The 15,127-nt window shown below is 35.4% G+C and overlaps 2 protein-coding genes across 2 annotated transcripts; one reads left to right on the forward strand and one right to left on the reverse strand.

Moving 5' to 3' along the window:
• Nucleotides 1-192: 192 nt before the first annotated feature.
• LOC106130330 (carbonic anhydrase 2-like) lies at nucleotides 193-6,023 on the reverse strand. The gene is made up of 6 exons (XM_013329149.2): nucleotides 5,996-6,023; nucleotides 5,255-5,473; nucleotides 4,626-4,786; nucleotides 3,307-3,393; nucleotides 1,335-1,562; nucleotides 193-486 (listed from the first exon to the last, which is right to left on the reverse strand). The coding sequence occupies exons 1-6, from the start codon at nucleotides 6,021-6,023 to the stop codon at nucleotides 193-195; spliced, it is 1,017 nt and encodes a 338-aa protein (XP_013184603.2).
• A 370-nt stretch (nucleotides 6,024-6,393) lies between these two features.
• LOC106130331 (uncharacterized) lies at nucleotides 6,394-8,401 on the forward strand. The gene is made up of 2 exons (XM_013329150.2): nucleotides 6,394-6,908; nucleotides 7,144-8,401. The coding sequence occupies exons 1-2, from the start codon at nucleotides 6,394-6,396 to the stop codon at nucleotides 8,399-8,401; spliced, it is 1,773 nt and encodes a 590-aa protein (XP_013184604.2).
• Nucleotides 8,402-15,127: the final 6,726 nt, after the last annotated feature.

Consider the following 15,127-nt stretch of genomic DNA (forward strand, 5'->3'; position numbering starts at 1 on the left):
ATGTTTACGTATTATATGACTGTAGGTCCTACTAAAAAACTACTGACCCGATTTTCATGAAATTTTATAAATACATACAATAACGAGGCCCCGCGCATATCTAGCTATTGTTATAAAAAACTTTTTTCGTTTGTTCGTACTTACATTATTCGTCTTCTTCTGAAATCTGTTTGTCATGTGTATTCAACCTTCTTAGTTTTCGTTGTTTGCTTGTTCTTCATCAAGTTCAGGTGTAGCTGTAGGTTCAGGTTCGGGAGGTAACATATACGCATTTTGTGGGGGCAACATCCACAAATTGGCTTGGTAAGCAGTTGATAGTACTGATATAGAAGGCTCGGGTACTCTTGGTATTGGCAGTAATGAGTTATATTGATTCCAGTGAGCGTTAATTAGAAGAACATGTCGATCGCCACGCTCTTGCAATGGTCTATAGTTTCTCAGGTTTGGTTCATCCCAAGGATCCCAGAACTTGCGAAATTCTTTCATCTACAAATTAACGTACCTAGCTAAAGTATCTTACACTGTCTGCCTTTTATTAAGGAGTATACTACGGCCATATAGGAGAGTAATACGATCTCGATACTGACTCGACACGTCTTGGTCCCTTCAGTGGTAGACAGAGCCGACAGTCTCAAAGAAACTAAATGCCACGTCCAGTTGGATGGCTTTATCATCGATACAGATATGATAGTTTTTTTAAATATTAAAAGATAGAAAGTAAAAGGTACTGAAAGCAAAATTACATACAAAGGACCAATTTGAATATTAACTTTTACATGTAATTTTCAAAAAGGTAATAGAAGTTAGTACATCTGCAATACTTACTAAAATTAGTTCTTGTATACATCACTGGCATGCTGTGATCAAATTAATTGTCAATGTCAAATAGTCCGAGAGTTACATATATGGTCACGTCTATATCCCTTGCGGGTTAGACAGAGCCAATAGTCCTGAAAAGACTGAATGGCCACGTTCAGCTTTTTGGCTTAATGATAGAATTGAGATTCAAATAGTGACAGGTTGCTAGCCCATCGCCTAAAAAGTCCGAGAGTTACCTACTGTAAAATGCGGTTTATTTTGGCGGGTTTAGTTTAAAAATTATGACTCATAACTTTTGAACTAAATCACTTTTTTATCCTCATAATTTATAAAGATTAAAACGTTATTATAACAAGGACTTTAAACAATTAAATAAGTAGGTTTTGCTTAATATCGTTTAAAACCGCATGCCCAAATAAGATGGGCAAAGTCAGGATATCCTGATTATGTAAAGAAAATTGAGAGAGTACTTATTTACGCAGGCTTATCTGGACTACAAAATACTTCGATCTTACCTGTGAAAAACTAGCAAAGAGAGTGATCCGTGGTACCAGCCATCTAAGAACGTGGCTTTCTCCTGCGACTGTGTTCAAAGTGCCCCAATACAAGAAGTAGTCTTCAAAGAACATCGGCAGCAGACGCGACATTGGGTAAGGCCCTACGCGCGTGTTCGTCTGTGCCTCACGAATTCGCGGGAAACCCTCAATTATCCAGGTGAGACGGTCGTCGTCCTCGACGCCGTACTGAAAGGTAAAAGGAACATTTGCAAAGTACAATTAGGACATCATTTTCTAGGAGGTCATGATGAGAAAAAGTTCCCTATTAAAAATTCAAGGCAGGCTGTTGCCCACTGCCTGCAGCTTTTCCACAAGTTTTTCATTGGCACGACACAGTCATGAATCACGTCGTTACACCTCATGGAGTAGACAGAACAGAGCCAACAGTCTCGAAAAACTGAAAGGTCACATACATCTAGATTCTAGAAGGTAGTGACGGGTCGCTAGCCTATCGCAGGTTAGAATCTTTTCCCTTCAATGATTTTTACAATCTTCGCAGTAAGAGAAGCAGATATCATACACATTATGTGCCAGCTGCTTCTTCATGTGTGGTTCCCGGCACCAATGAAAAAAAGAATAGGACCACTCCATCTCTTTCCCATGGATGTCGTAAAAGGCGACTAAGGGATAGGCTTACAAAATTGGGATTCTTTGTTTTTAGGCGATGGGCTAGCAACCTGTCACTATTTGAATCTCAATTCTATCATAAAGCCGAATGGCTGAACGTGGCCATTCAGTCTTTTCAAGACTGTTGGCTCTGTCTACCCCGCAAGGGATATAGACGTGACAATATGTATGTATGTGTATGTATGCTTCTTCATCGGGGATGTTCTGGTGAGTAGGATCAGATCATGAGTATAGGTGCCATTACATGTAAGGATTATTGAATATGGATGAAGTAAAAGAAGTGTGTTCTATCGTTACATTATAGTAGGTACCTAAGCTTCCCCAATGTTCAAAAAAAATAAATAAATCAATACCCCAAACCGTAATGGTGCTAACCACGGAGAATGGTAGTGCCAGCCGATTATTTATAAAAACTTTACAAAATCAATTTACCGACCATCGGGAGATATTACTTAAAAATTGAGAACTACAGCATTCAATTCGTATTACCTTTTGTAGGACCATCAGATTTCTATCGATGGTAGTTCGCATGGTGAGAGATAGAGTAGGTATCGAAAGTACAATGCAATTTGTTTAATGCTGAAGGATATAAACAAACAGCAAATGGTTTATTTGTTTTGGAATTTCGGGATAAACCCTTTTAGGCGTATTTAAGTAAGTACTCCTACTCGTATTTGTATAGGCAGATTTTGGAGAACTTACTATCAAGTATTCGCTTAGAGCAAGGAAATTCGGTCAAGGTTGAATTTGATGTAAAAGAAAAAGGGACTGCATGACGACTGACTTCACCAACATAGTCGCATTCGATTTTCGCATTAGTTCTGCATAAATTGCTTTTACTTGCTACGTACTCTGCATACATACATATGTACATACATAAAATCACGCCTCTTTCCCGGAGGGGTAGGCAGAGACTACCTCTTTCCACTTGCCACGATCTCTGCATACTTCCTTCGCTTCATCCACATTCATAACTCTCTTCATGCAAGCTCGGCGGTTTCGGGTACTTTTGACCTGACCCTTTACCAGGACGTCCTTAATTTGATCAAGATACGTTCGTCACGTCTTTCTCCGCATGTTGTTACAATATATTTTAATCGTAAATCTTTTCATACTATAAGCTCGTCTAGGGTCGTGTAGTCTTGACCTGACCTTTCACAAGAAGGTTACCGATTTGATCAAAGTACATTTTTCTTTGCCTGCCTATTTCAACTAGCCTTTTCTTGATTCATTATTTCAAAATAACTCATCACCGCTCAGCCTAGGTATATCGCCAGTAAATTGAGAAAGTTTAATCTCTTACCTTGATCAAATAGCACACCATAACAACACCATCATGGTGTTTGAATGCCTCCTCCTGGGTTAAGTACTCAGCTCTGAAGAATGTTACCTATAAAACATTAATCTTCTTTTAATAACTTTTACAGATCGTCTTTAACATCAGAAAATATAACACAACAACTGATAATATGGACTTTCCAAAAATCAGAAGAAGATCTCGAAAGAGATCCCTTCCGCCATTGCAAGTGATTTGTTTCTTTTTTAACTATGTAGGTATGTACTATTTCTTGTTACCGTGTAAATTTCTATGCATTAAAGATGTAAAACAAATAAACAAATAAGTCAATCAGTTTAGTGAGTCGGGCCACTGTGATTATTATAAGTTACTCCAACTGGTTCATGCACGCCATTTTGAAAATTGACCAATAAACTCAAAACCACAGCATCAATTTTGATTTAAAGGGGTAACAGATCATAGTTGCATTCCTGGAAATTATTACGAAAGGGAAGCCCTTGGAAATCGTCTAGTGTACCTACCTACTTATTAAAACGTTGAGAATACATTTTCGATAAAAGAAACCTTTCACCTTACAAATGAAATCTTATTCAGTGGTCTCGATCGTGCGGGGAAAGAAAAGTTTGGTATTATTCGGAATTGATTAAACTCATCTATTGTACAAAATATTCTCAAACAACACAGTTTCGGTTGTTACAATACAAATATTGGTCCTATCTCGAGTGATTGGTTTCTACATCCGAGCTTAGTTGCTTTACAAATAAAGACTGTCTGTTCTATTTCAGACAAGTGGCTGTCTGAAACTTTGTCGTGTTGAATTTATTTCTATCTATGCCACCATCGTCAAAAATTTGGTCATAAAAAATACTTATAGAATACTTTTAAATACACACATCCATACATACAAATAATCACGTCTATATCTCTTGCGGGTTAGACAGAGCCAGCATTCTTGAAAAGACTGATAGGCCACGTTCAGCTGTTTGGCATAATGATAGATTTGAGATTGAAATAGTGACAGGTTGCTAGTCCATCTCCTAAAAGAAGAATCCCTAGGTTATAAGCCTAACCTTTAATCGCCTTTTACGACATCCATGAGAGAGAGATGAGAGGGAGTGCCCCATTTTAATTTTATTGATGCCGGGAACCACACGGCACTACACACACATCGTATTTAAAATAATCTTATCGCTTACAAGGTATTACGAAGTCTTGAACGTTCAGCTGGATGGCTTGATAATGGAATATATCTATCTTCTAAAATCTAAAGCAAAAGGCTTACTAATTTAATTGACTTTTAGTTTATTTTTATAATACACAGTTACCTGCATTTCTGCAGGGTATGTTCGTTGGTCCACGGTATGTTCACTGCCTTCCATCATATCCGCGCCCCAGTGAAAGTGAATTTGTGATAGAACATGCTTTTCCAAGAACGGGCCGCCTTCTAAGTACGGACGTTCCGTTCTCCATTTGGCACCAAGTACCACTGAAATAAATATAAATTAATAAATATAAATATATACTGGACAAATTACACTGATTGAGTTAGTAGGTAGAAGTAAGTTCGAGACTTGTGTTACGAGATACCAACTCAACGATACTGTATTTTATAATAAATACTTATATAGATAAACATCCAAGACCCAGGACGATCTGAGAAAGTTCGTTTCTCATCATGCCCTGGCCGGGATTCGAACCTGGGACCTCTGGTGTCACAGGCAAGCGTACTACCGCTGAGCCACAGAGGCCGTCGAAAGGAAATTTAAAGTGCATACGTAATTATTTATAACATTAGATTATTTTTAGGCGATGGGCAAGCAATAGGTACATTCGTCTAATGTATCTTTTACCATGATTCAATATGGGTTAGGTTCCGCTGCAAGGGTTGTTGGAAGGTCAAATGGGACGGTAGTTACTTTGCGTAAGAACTACAAGCTTCATTAAATTTACTCACAAGTATATCCAGTGTTTGTCAATTTCACTTTATGCGGATAGACGTCGAAATTGTACCATCTTAGTTCTGGACAAAGGTATGCTGTTGAGCCCGTGATAGAAACGTCTATAGGTGTCGGAAGATGACCATCAAATTCACTGATATAGTCGATCCATTCTACAGTTCCAAATTTAGGAATGACTTTCTCTTCCTTTTTAGGTGGTGGGGCTTCTTCATCATCTAAAATTAATTTAGTCTAAAGTCATTTATCGTGTGGTTCCTGGTATTTTAGGATAGGTTACCTCATCTCTTGCCTGAGGATGTCTTAGAAGTAACTTAAGAAATTATCACATTCATCTAGTACAATCTTCCACGTTTTGTAACGAAAAAATGCAAAATGTTTAAGACGATTAAGGGAAAGGCTAAATAAATAAATTTGGGATAAGCCTTAGATTTTCCATTTAAGCGATAGGCTAGCAACCTGTCACTATTTCTGAATCTGAATTCATTTAGCTAAACTCGGTCTTTGAACTGCAGAATTTTTACATGGGTCAAGTAAATTGTATGCTCAGGATGACATGTGCTACGTATAATAATATGTTATTTGTGTAGATAATTAAAGACGATGTTTTGGTTGAAGTGCTACATACAAAATTGGTGCTCAATTAGTTTTATTATTGTTATAACTATTATAGTAACAACTTTTGGTAATTACTTGTGGAGAAACTTACAGAGCAGACTTTTTGTAAAAATACAACTAACCTGGCTGTGCCGCTACTGCTAACTGCATAATTTAGGAAATATTTAACATAACTGAAAATTTTATAACAAAGGTAATTGTGTAAATACCTACAAGAATTTAACGTTATATTATGACATTTTTATTCATAGCTCATTTATATTATTTTTAAGGGGAGGCTCGTACATTACATTTTTATAGTACCTACTAATTCATGGGCTGATAAAATCGGCGAAGGTTTAAAAAAAGTATGATATTTTATGATAGACAGAATGTCAACATTTACCGTCAAAAGTGAAATGTCAAACCGCCAACGTGAAACAACTCCATTGAAGTTAATGCTTTGGGGAAAATATTTAAATTTCGCTTGTGAATATAATTACTTAGCTTAATAAAATAAAGACTTATATATCATTTCGAAATGGAGCCGAACAAAGATGCAAAAAAACAGTCACATATCAAACCAGATTTTTTAGATTTGGATCGAGATTTGATCGCGTGGGAAAGATGGATAGGTATAAGGAAAGAAGAAATAGAATACCTATCTTCTCGAACATGCAGACCTGCTGTCGATTTGGCTATGAACTTGTTGGAGAAAGAACGTGAAGATATAGAAAGGAAAACCGTACTTGAGCATGCACAGGTCGATAAAAAACCAAAGATAAGGGGAAACACATCATGGGACCCGCCAGAAAGGTTGCATCAGTACTGTTATTGCGAACCAGTGTATGAAGTACAAAGAACTGCGGTTGAAATGGGATCCCCACCAGTAATTGAACATATTGGAGTGCCGAAATATATTCAAGTTACAGAAAAAGGCCTTTTTGGTACGCCAGCACGAAAACCCTGCACTCAACTTGATGCTGAATATGTAAAATATAGAGAGAAACGAGAAACTGAACTGAGAAAGAAAATAAAGAAAATTGATCCGTTTCGGTAATATACATGGTTTATTAGATGTTTGTTAAATTAGGGCAAAATACGTAATATACAGTTAGGTAATTAATATCACACTTCTTCACCGGAGGTGTAGGTAGAGACTAGATCATTGCCCTTACTACGCTCTCTGCATTTATATTTTGCTCCTATCTTTTCATGCACGCTCGGCTGTTTAGAGTTGTTGTCAATTGTACGTCTGATGTAAGTTATAAATCATTATGTATTTTTATAGGTCCGACATAAGTGAGCTTATCGTCAAAGGGAAAAAGGCTATTCAGCCGCCTGTTGTTAAGTTGCCTCCATTACCTGTAATCACAGTAGACATGCCTGAAGCCGCCAATGAAGTGATGGATAGTATTTATGCCATCAAAATTAACAAAACTATCATATTCAAAGATATCCCAGGCCAAAATTTATCATATCTACAAAAGATGCAACAAGAACCTTGGCATGAGCGTTGTACATCTTGGACGTATTATTTCAATGTTCCCATAAAAAGGGCTGGAAGAAGCAAGTTGTTTTTAAAGAATCTAGGTACAACAACACTACGGTATTGTTGGAAAAGGATAAGAAAGCCAATTCCATTTATACCAGAAGATTTCTATGTTCAAGTATTTTTCTTCTGTAAAAATGAAGATGTATTACCCCCTGGACAGAGTAAGGAATTGTATTTCACATTTATTTCTGACCAACCCGGCATATACAGTGAGTTTTGGGAGCTTAGTTTTTGCAATATTTGCTTTTTCGATACTTTAGCTGATAAATTGGTTCTAAATTTATACGCTGATTCGGTAGAAAACGTAGAAAAGTGTTTGAAGAAAACAGAAGGACTTCAATCTAAAATAAACAGAAATGCAATATATAATCACATGAAAACATTACTTGAAGTTGTTGTGTTAATAGCTACTGATATTGAACCTCAAATATACCCTTACAAGAAACTGTTTTTAGAGGCGGAAATGTTCCAAATGAAGAATCCAGTTTGTTACTATCATCAAACAGAAGTGCAAAAGATGAAAGATCTGTATCTAGAGATGAAGCCGGGAGAACATTGGGACTTGTCGATAGTAAAATGGAGAGAAGTATTATTGACAAAAGAGTACGATGACAGGATGAAGTATTATGAATTACTTCGAAAATCTCACTCGGATTTGTTAAAACCATGGCTTGAAGGTGACGGTCTTTTGAAACAGAAGCACCAAGCTGTTAATTGGTTGCTCGGCCAATTAGCAGATAAATTTAAAAGTGTGCATAAGTATATTTATGATTCTCTGTATCAAAGACGAGAGTCACTAGTAAGTGCAGGCTGCAGCTCGAAGAGTTCTCAAAGAGTTTCTGAAGTAATCGATCCCAATACGAAAGAATTAGCAAACATATTGTTCTATGTACACATGCAACAACATATTGCACTTGCAATAGAAGAAATAGCTGGTGTTTTGAGTAGTCTAGATTTGAATAGGTGGATAGAATTTGACTTCTGTCGAATGTAAGTTTTTGAGTTCACGTAGAACGTGTTATGATTATTGTAATTCTTCTACTGAAAATCCGGAAATAATAATATAATTTATTTTGTGATTAGTTGTCTTGAAGTTATTAACTAGCTAAGTTACCTACTCCGAATTATGAGGCAGATAACACTACGAAATGGCCTAAACCTCGTTAGTATTTGTCTGTACTAGTCATGAGGATTCTATAGAATGTCTCATGTTGCATGTGACACAATCGCCGATTTTGGTGTCAATTAAATGCCAGAAAAAAATTCTTTGTGAACGAATCATGTCCATTCAATTTGTTGTATCCAATCTGACCTAATCCGGATTTGACGGATCGTCGGAATTCAATGAATAAACGATGAGGTGATGGGCAGCTGTAAGGGATTACGGCGAGACTAACGATTGCTATACTTTTAATTGAACTTTGTTTCTCAATGGCTCCGAATTATGGAGTCAAGTCACACTTGAAAATTTAATCTGTAACAGGCACAGCGTTGCCTACAAAATTACGTTATGTTGTGCTCGATTGAAGAATATATGAATGGGTGATGTAATTTATGTCATCAGTTCCATGAATTTGTAACTCTTAATTTTGTCCAGTCTTACTTGCAGCTTTAGCCGGTCTGGCATTTTTCTTTTTACTCAGCTTCAGTCTTGAGTAAGTACAATAAAATTTGACACTATCTCTAACAATTAGAAAGTTTTAGCTTCTACGTTTAACTTCACCGTGAGTTTTGCATTTTGTTGGGATAATTCTGATAAAAGAAGACAAATAATGTCGTATATATTAATTTATGTTATACTTAGTTAGGATATAAAAAAATATAATAACAGACGATAACAACTTTATCGGAAGTAGAAAAAAATATCAAAACAAACAAAACATATCTATAAATAAGCAACCTTTCACAAAAATGCTTTTAGATCTATTTTTGCGCAAGCTCCACCATTTTGAACACCAAACTCAATAACGATTAGTGTACACACATGTCTTAATCACAGCTATAAAAGGATCTGTAAATATAAGAAGAGTTCGGATAAAAATAGCATCACTGTCTTTGAAATACCTACTTGAAAATGTCAACGAAATCCCTCAGATTCTATATAACACTCAATCGATTGTGTTAACTCGAGAATATGATCTCAGAAAAATGAAAAATAAATTTTTCCATCCACGCAAAATGGTTTTTGTGAAATTTTGTATGTGAATTAAGTTGGACTCGACAATAACCCATTATTCCCCACGTAATAAAAAACCTTGGATAATTAAATAATTATATTCAATAAAACAGATAAATAAGAATATTTTTATTCTTTCGTCACATTACATCAATGTTAGTAATGTACCTATCAATGATATCGTGATGATGTTTTAATATTATCGTAAGCTAAGAAGTCGGAATAAAAATCTCCTTAGGGTGTACACGACGACATTTCTTTTTTATAATTACATTCCTTCTTATATTTAATAATGTTAACTTTTTAATTAATACAGTTTGGCGGAAGCACTCCCTTTCTGACCGCACCCTATTTATTTTAAACGGTTTTCCTTAATAACAAAAAAGCCACTGAATAAAGACAAAACATCTTAGTTGTCGAAGAAGCGTAATGGGGCGAGTTAAGAAAGGTTCCTTTATTTATGTAATTAGGGATCCTTACAAGTCTTCCTTTACCCTGAAAGTTAAAAATAGTAGATAACGTACCTACTTGCAGTTAGAAAAAGTGGGTAAGAATTTAACAGGCATTTAAAAATAAGTTTCCATTTTTTAAGCAAAAAAGTAATAACAATTAAAATTAAATTATTATTAATAACAATTAAATAATTAGTAATAACAATTGAATTTAAAACAAAAACACAAGAGCCGTGTGGTTCCCGGCACCAATACAAAAAAGAATAGGACCACTCCATCTCTTTCCCATGGATGTCGTAAAAGGCGACTAAGGGATAGGCTTACAAACTTGAGATTCTTTTTTTAGGCGATAGGCTAGCAACTTGTAACTATTCGAATCTCAATTTTATCTTAAAGCCAAATAGCTGAACGTGGCCTATCAGTCCGCTCAGGACTGTTGGCTCAGTCTACCCCGCAAGGGATATAGACGTGATTATAATGAATGTATGTATGTAACACAAGAGCCCCCTGATAAATATAATTTATAATTTAAATAATTATTATTTTACTACTAAGTAAGTAGATAAAATAACGGAGATTTGTTTTGTAAACACCACCAGATTACAACAATACACAGTTTTAAAGAAATGTTATCATGAGGACGGAACACAACAATGTTTCATTATCAACAAGAAAATAGGTTGTTCCATGACAGAACATTTATTTTTACTTCACTTCTATAAAGAAAATACTGAAAATTCTATTTTTAGACTTTCGGCAAGCTAATAATTGAAAAAAATCATTTAACTCTGGAGTTTATACGATAGCAGGGAATGGTAACGATAAAAAATAAAGACCTTAACAATTTGAAAACATGAAGACGCGTTTTTTTGTTTTCGTACTGTTATTATTTCAGCAAACAGAGCCAACAATCTTGAAATGACAGAAAGGCCAAATTCTGCTATAAAAAGACAAAACCACATATTTTTTTTAAAGTTATTTTAGAACAACAAGCCAAAGTAAAAAGCTGTCTGGAAGAGATTGCGATGCGATAAAGATGCAATTTGCATATCGTACATATGTATATACATATAGTCACGTCTTAATCCCTTTCGGTGTAGAAAGTATGTAGATGTGATTATATATTTAAACTTTTTAAAATATTTTTTGCAAATGCAGTTTCATGTACTATTTCATTATACATGAAAGGTGCATTCAGCTATTTAGTTATATTTAAGAAACAGACGAAAAAATGTTGTCGATGAAAGAAAGCGAGATAATGCTACCCTCTCAAGGAAAACGACAGTCCTCGGAATGATCGTAGGCATCCATCCTAATAAACGTTTATCCTTATGGATGTATTCATTCTGATAGTACATGTTTATATCGAATCCTTTCCATACTGGCAATAGTCCAAAAACAAGTAAATGGGTGTAAATGTTTGGGGTTTATGCCTTACTCGTATCCCTCTTCTGATGTTTAGGCGTATGTTTTGACTTTCTGATCTTCTAAAGAATGTTTGCCTATTTTTGAAGTTATATAATGAACCCTATTAATATCGCTTCAGTGTTTATCTAGAACTGGAACACACTCTGAAGGTAATGAAAATATAATATAATATGAAATTTACAGCGAAAATTTGTTACTAAAGCTGCAATTAACTTTCTCCTCAAATCTTTTACTCACTAGTTTGTTTCGTGTTTCGGAATAGTTACAGCAAGATTTCTCATCTATAACTATCTTCGCTATGGAGAGTTCTGGACACCGGTAGGTATTAGGAGTTTCAGTCATCTGGTCTTGAAACTCAAAGGCCACGTCAGCAAATCACTGAAAGGTCAGCCTGTATGTCTTAATGATGGAATTGAGATTCTAATAGTGACAGGTAGCTAGCCTAAAAAAAAAACAAGTTTATTTTCCTTTTCCTTGATTGATTTTTGAAATTTGCACGGGAAGAGAAGCAGCTTGCACACGCTTTGTTTTTCTTCGTCATCAGACCATCCTCCTTATATTATAAATGTGAAAGTAAGTACCTATGTCAGTATGGATGTTTGTAACATTTTCACGCAAAAACTACTGAACCGACTACGATGAAATTTGGTATGTAGGCAGCTGAAGACCCAGAATAACTTTTTATCCCGGAGTTCGCGCGGGATTGATTCCACGCGGACGAAGTCGCGGGCGACCTCTAGTCATATATATTATAACCATATAATTACTAAAAAGTAATCATATGTTCGATTACTGACATACATAGCTCGTCTATATCCCTTTTGGGGTAGACAGAGCCAACAGATTTGAGGCTGATAGGCGTCACGTTACGGCCAGCTAACAGCTGTGTTTACCTTAATGATAGTATTGAGATTCGTATAGTGACAGGTTCAAGAATCCAAAGTTTATAAGCCTATCTCTTAGTTGCCTTTTACGACATCCATGGGAAAGAGATGCAGTGGTCCTATTCTTTATTTCTATTGATGCTAAGAACCGTATTATAATCAAAATAGTAGGAATAGGTAATCAGTCAAAAAATAAATAAATCTCCGAAAACTTTCTCTTCATTTTACCGAAATATATCCGTAATTAAATTTTACTCCAGTTTTAGAGTTTTAGATCGGCTTGTAGTTTATTCACATCAAAGAGAGAGGTTGCTCATCTCGAGGGACAGGTACTAACTTTGAAACGTAGGTACGAGAATAAACCGTTAAGTTCCCAAAATAACTAAGCATAACAAGGAAAAGTTTGTCTTGAACTATTTACAGGTTTTGTTACTCAAAATAATATTTCGTGAGATGCATGGTAGGAACTCGTATGTGATAACTAAATGTACGTTTTAACTTGACTACAAAAGTGTATATGGTGATGTGGATGCTTAGAGTGTGCTTAAAAGTATTTAACAGACTTGGATTTGCTTACAGTAGTTACGTGATATTTTTGGATTTTCCTGATAAAATTTTTGGGAAGGAAAAGGCTTCAATCTTCTTCTTCCTTCTGAAGTTATTCCCGGTTACATATTCACCTGTCTGGGGAGAAGACCCACGTGCGCCTTTTAAGACCATAATCCTGGATTATGTAAAGTCAGATTTTACCCGAAGCGACTCCCATCTGACCTCCGCAACCTTTGCAAGGAAAGGGCTTAAATAGGAAAAGAATTCTGCGTTGAATCGACTGGTCAACAACCTGTTTTTATATAAATCTCATTTTAAAAGCTATTCAGTAAACATGATGTTTGAGTTTTGGGACTACTGGCTTTGGCTACGAGTATATCACGTCTTCATGCCTTACGGTTTGTGCGGGATAAAGACGTGATATTACGTAGGTACGTATCATTATCTGAAATGGTCTGAAAGCAAGACCGGAGAAAGTTAAAAGATAAATGTAGGGAATAAACACAGGCCCACTATAGTTCAGGGGGTGCGACTAGGAATGAGCAAAGATGAGACAAAGATTATGCTTAATTCTCTGTTAAATAAAATGTAATTATCTTTTTTATTTAAAGCCGTGCATAAATTAAGTTTATTATTAATCGAAATAAAACGTGTAAAAGTTTATAATAAATCGAGCGGATTCTATCAAAATAAATATCCAATATTAAAACGGATTAATCTCCATACTACGTATCGTTTTTCAGCAAATTAATTGCCCGATTTCGTGACGCTATCTATCTTTAGAGTGGCCAATTATTCAATTTATTTGTGTAAAAATAAGAGTTCAATGCAATGAAAATTGAAACCATTATAAATAGGGTTACGGAGGTCAGACGGGAGCTGTTTGATATAAAAACTTACGATCATACGATTCCAGGTTGCTCCCAAGAAAGTTGCAATCTAGGCTTTATCGGGGGAGATCCCAAAATGAAATTAGTCTATTCCGTTGAAACATTGCTTTCGCGATTTAGAATATCAGCTGCTTTTGGCTTAGCATTCTTCGTCGTGATTGGCTAACGAGTGACGTAGACGTAACCCAACAGGGACCAACATGAGTATTATAAAGGTTACCTAAATTTGACCTTAAAAATTTTAAATTATTTTTTTACGCTTCTCATAAATTCTACTTCCAAGTCTTTAACCATCTTCAACAGCTTGGGAATAAACTCACTCATAAAAAAGGTCATCAAACCTCAAACAATGTGAATTATTCCGAGCACCATTTTTATTAAAATCTGAAGTAAATGCGCCCACAGGGATGACAAGGGGCGTTCTTACAAACACTCATTTAAAATGTATTACCCAGCGGGAAACTAATTCGTTATACTTAATGAATTTTGTTTGTCTTGTCAAAACCGATAGGATGTGAAATAATATGGTACTTGAATACATTGCTTATGAATTGGTTGTTTTTGTGTTAAATACACATTAAGGAAAAGCTAATAAACTTGGCAATATTTTAGAAGATCTTACTACTACTAGTAACTACTCTTAGGAGAGTAGAATATACATAATAGATTTATTTTCAAAATTGGATACAAGGTATCACTTATTGTCGTCACATCACTTAAATCGAATTATAACTACTACCGCTTCCAAAGCGCATGTGTAGAAGAAGCGGCGGAACAAACTACACTGCAGAATTTTCACCGGACGTCAATTTACAAATATAGATCTCTTAAATCTAAATCGTGGACGAATGCACATTGTCTACTTGATAAATAATTTTATCAGCCTCTTCCTCACATAGCATTGGAAAAGAAAATATCTCAACTAGGTCGTACAAAACCTATAATTGTGACAGTTTTCTAACCATTCCGCCTCTGAAGTTTGAATGCGGCATAAGTTTGTTGGACCATTCATTATTCGCCATTGTGACAGAAGTATTAAATGCTAGTGACAAAACCATTTCCCGACACTATTAATTATTTCAAGTAAAAATATTTTTGAAATTACTTACATGTAATTTTAAGTTAAAAATCTATCTAAAATACTTACCTAAAATTAAAGACAATTCAGTAAAAAAAAAAGTTTCTACATTCGTACATACCGTGTGGATCTCGACACTTTAGAATAGGCACACTTAATTTCTTTCCTATGTAGTATGTCGTGAGAAGCGACTAAGATAATAGGCTAAATAATCTAGTAAATCTCAGTTGCAATTAAGAAGCCATAAACCAATATAGCTAAAC

The sequence above is a fragment of the Amyelois transitella genome, chromosome 9 (assembly GCF_032362555.1).
Source record: "Amyelois transitella isolate CPQ chromosome 9, ilAmyTran1.1, whole genome shotgun sequence".
Classification (NCBI taxonomy): domain Eukaryota; kingdom Metazoa; phylum Arthropoda; class Insecta; order Lepidoptera; family Pyralidae; genus Amyelois; species Amyelois transitella.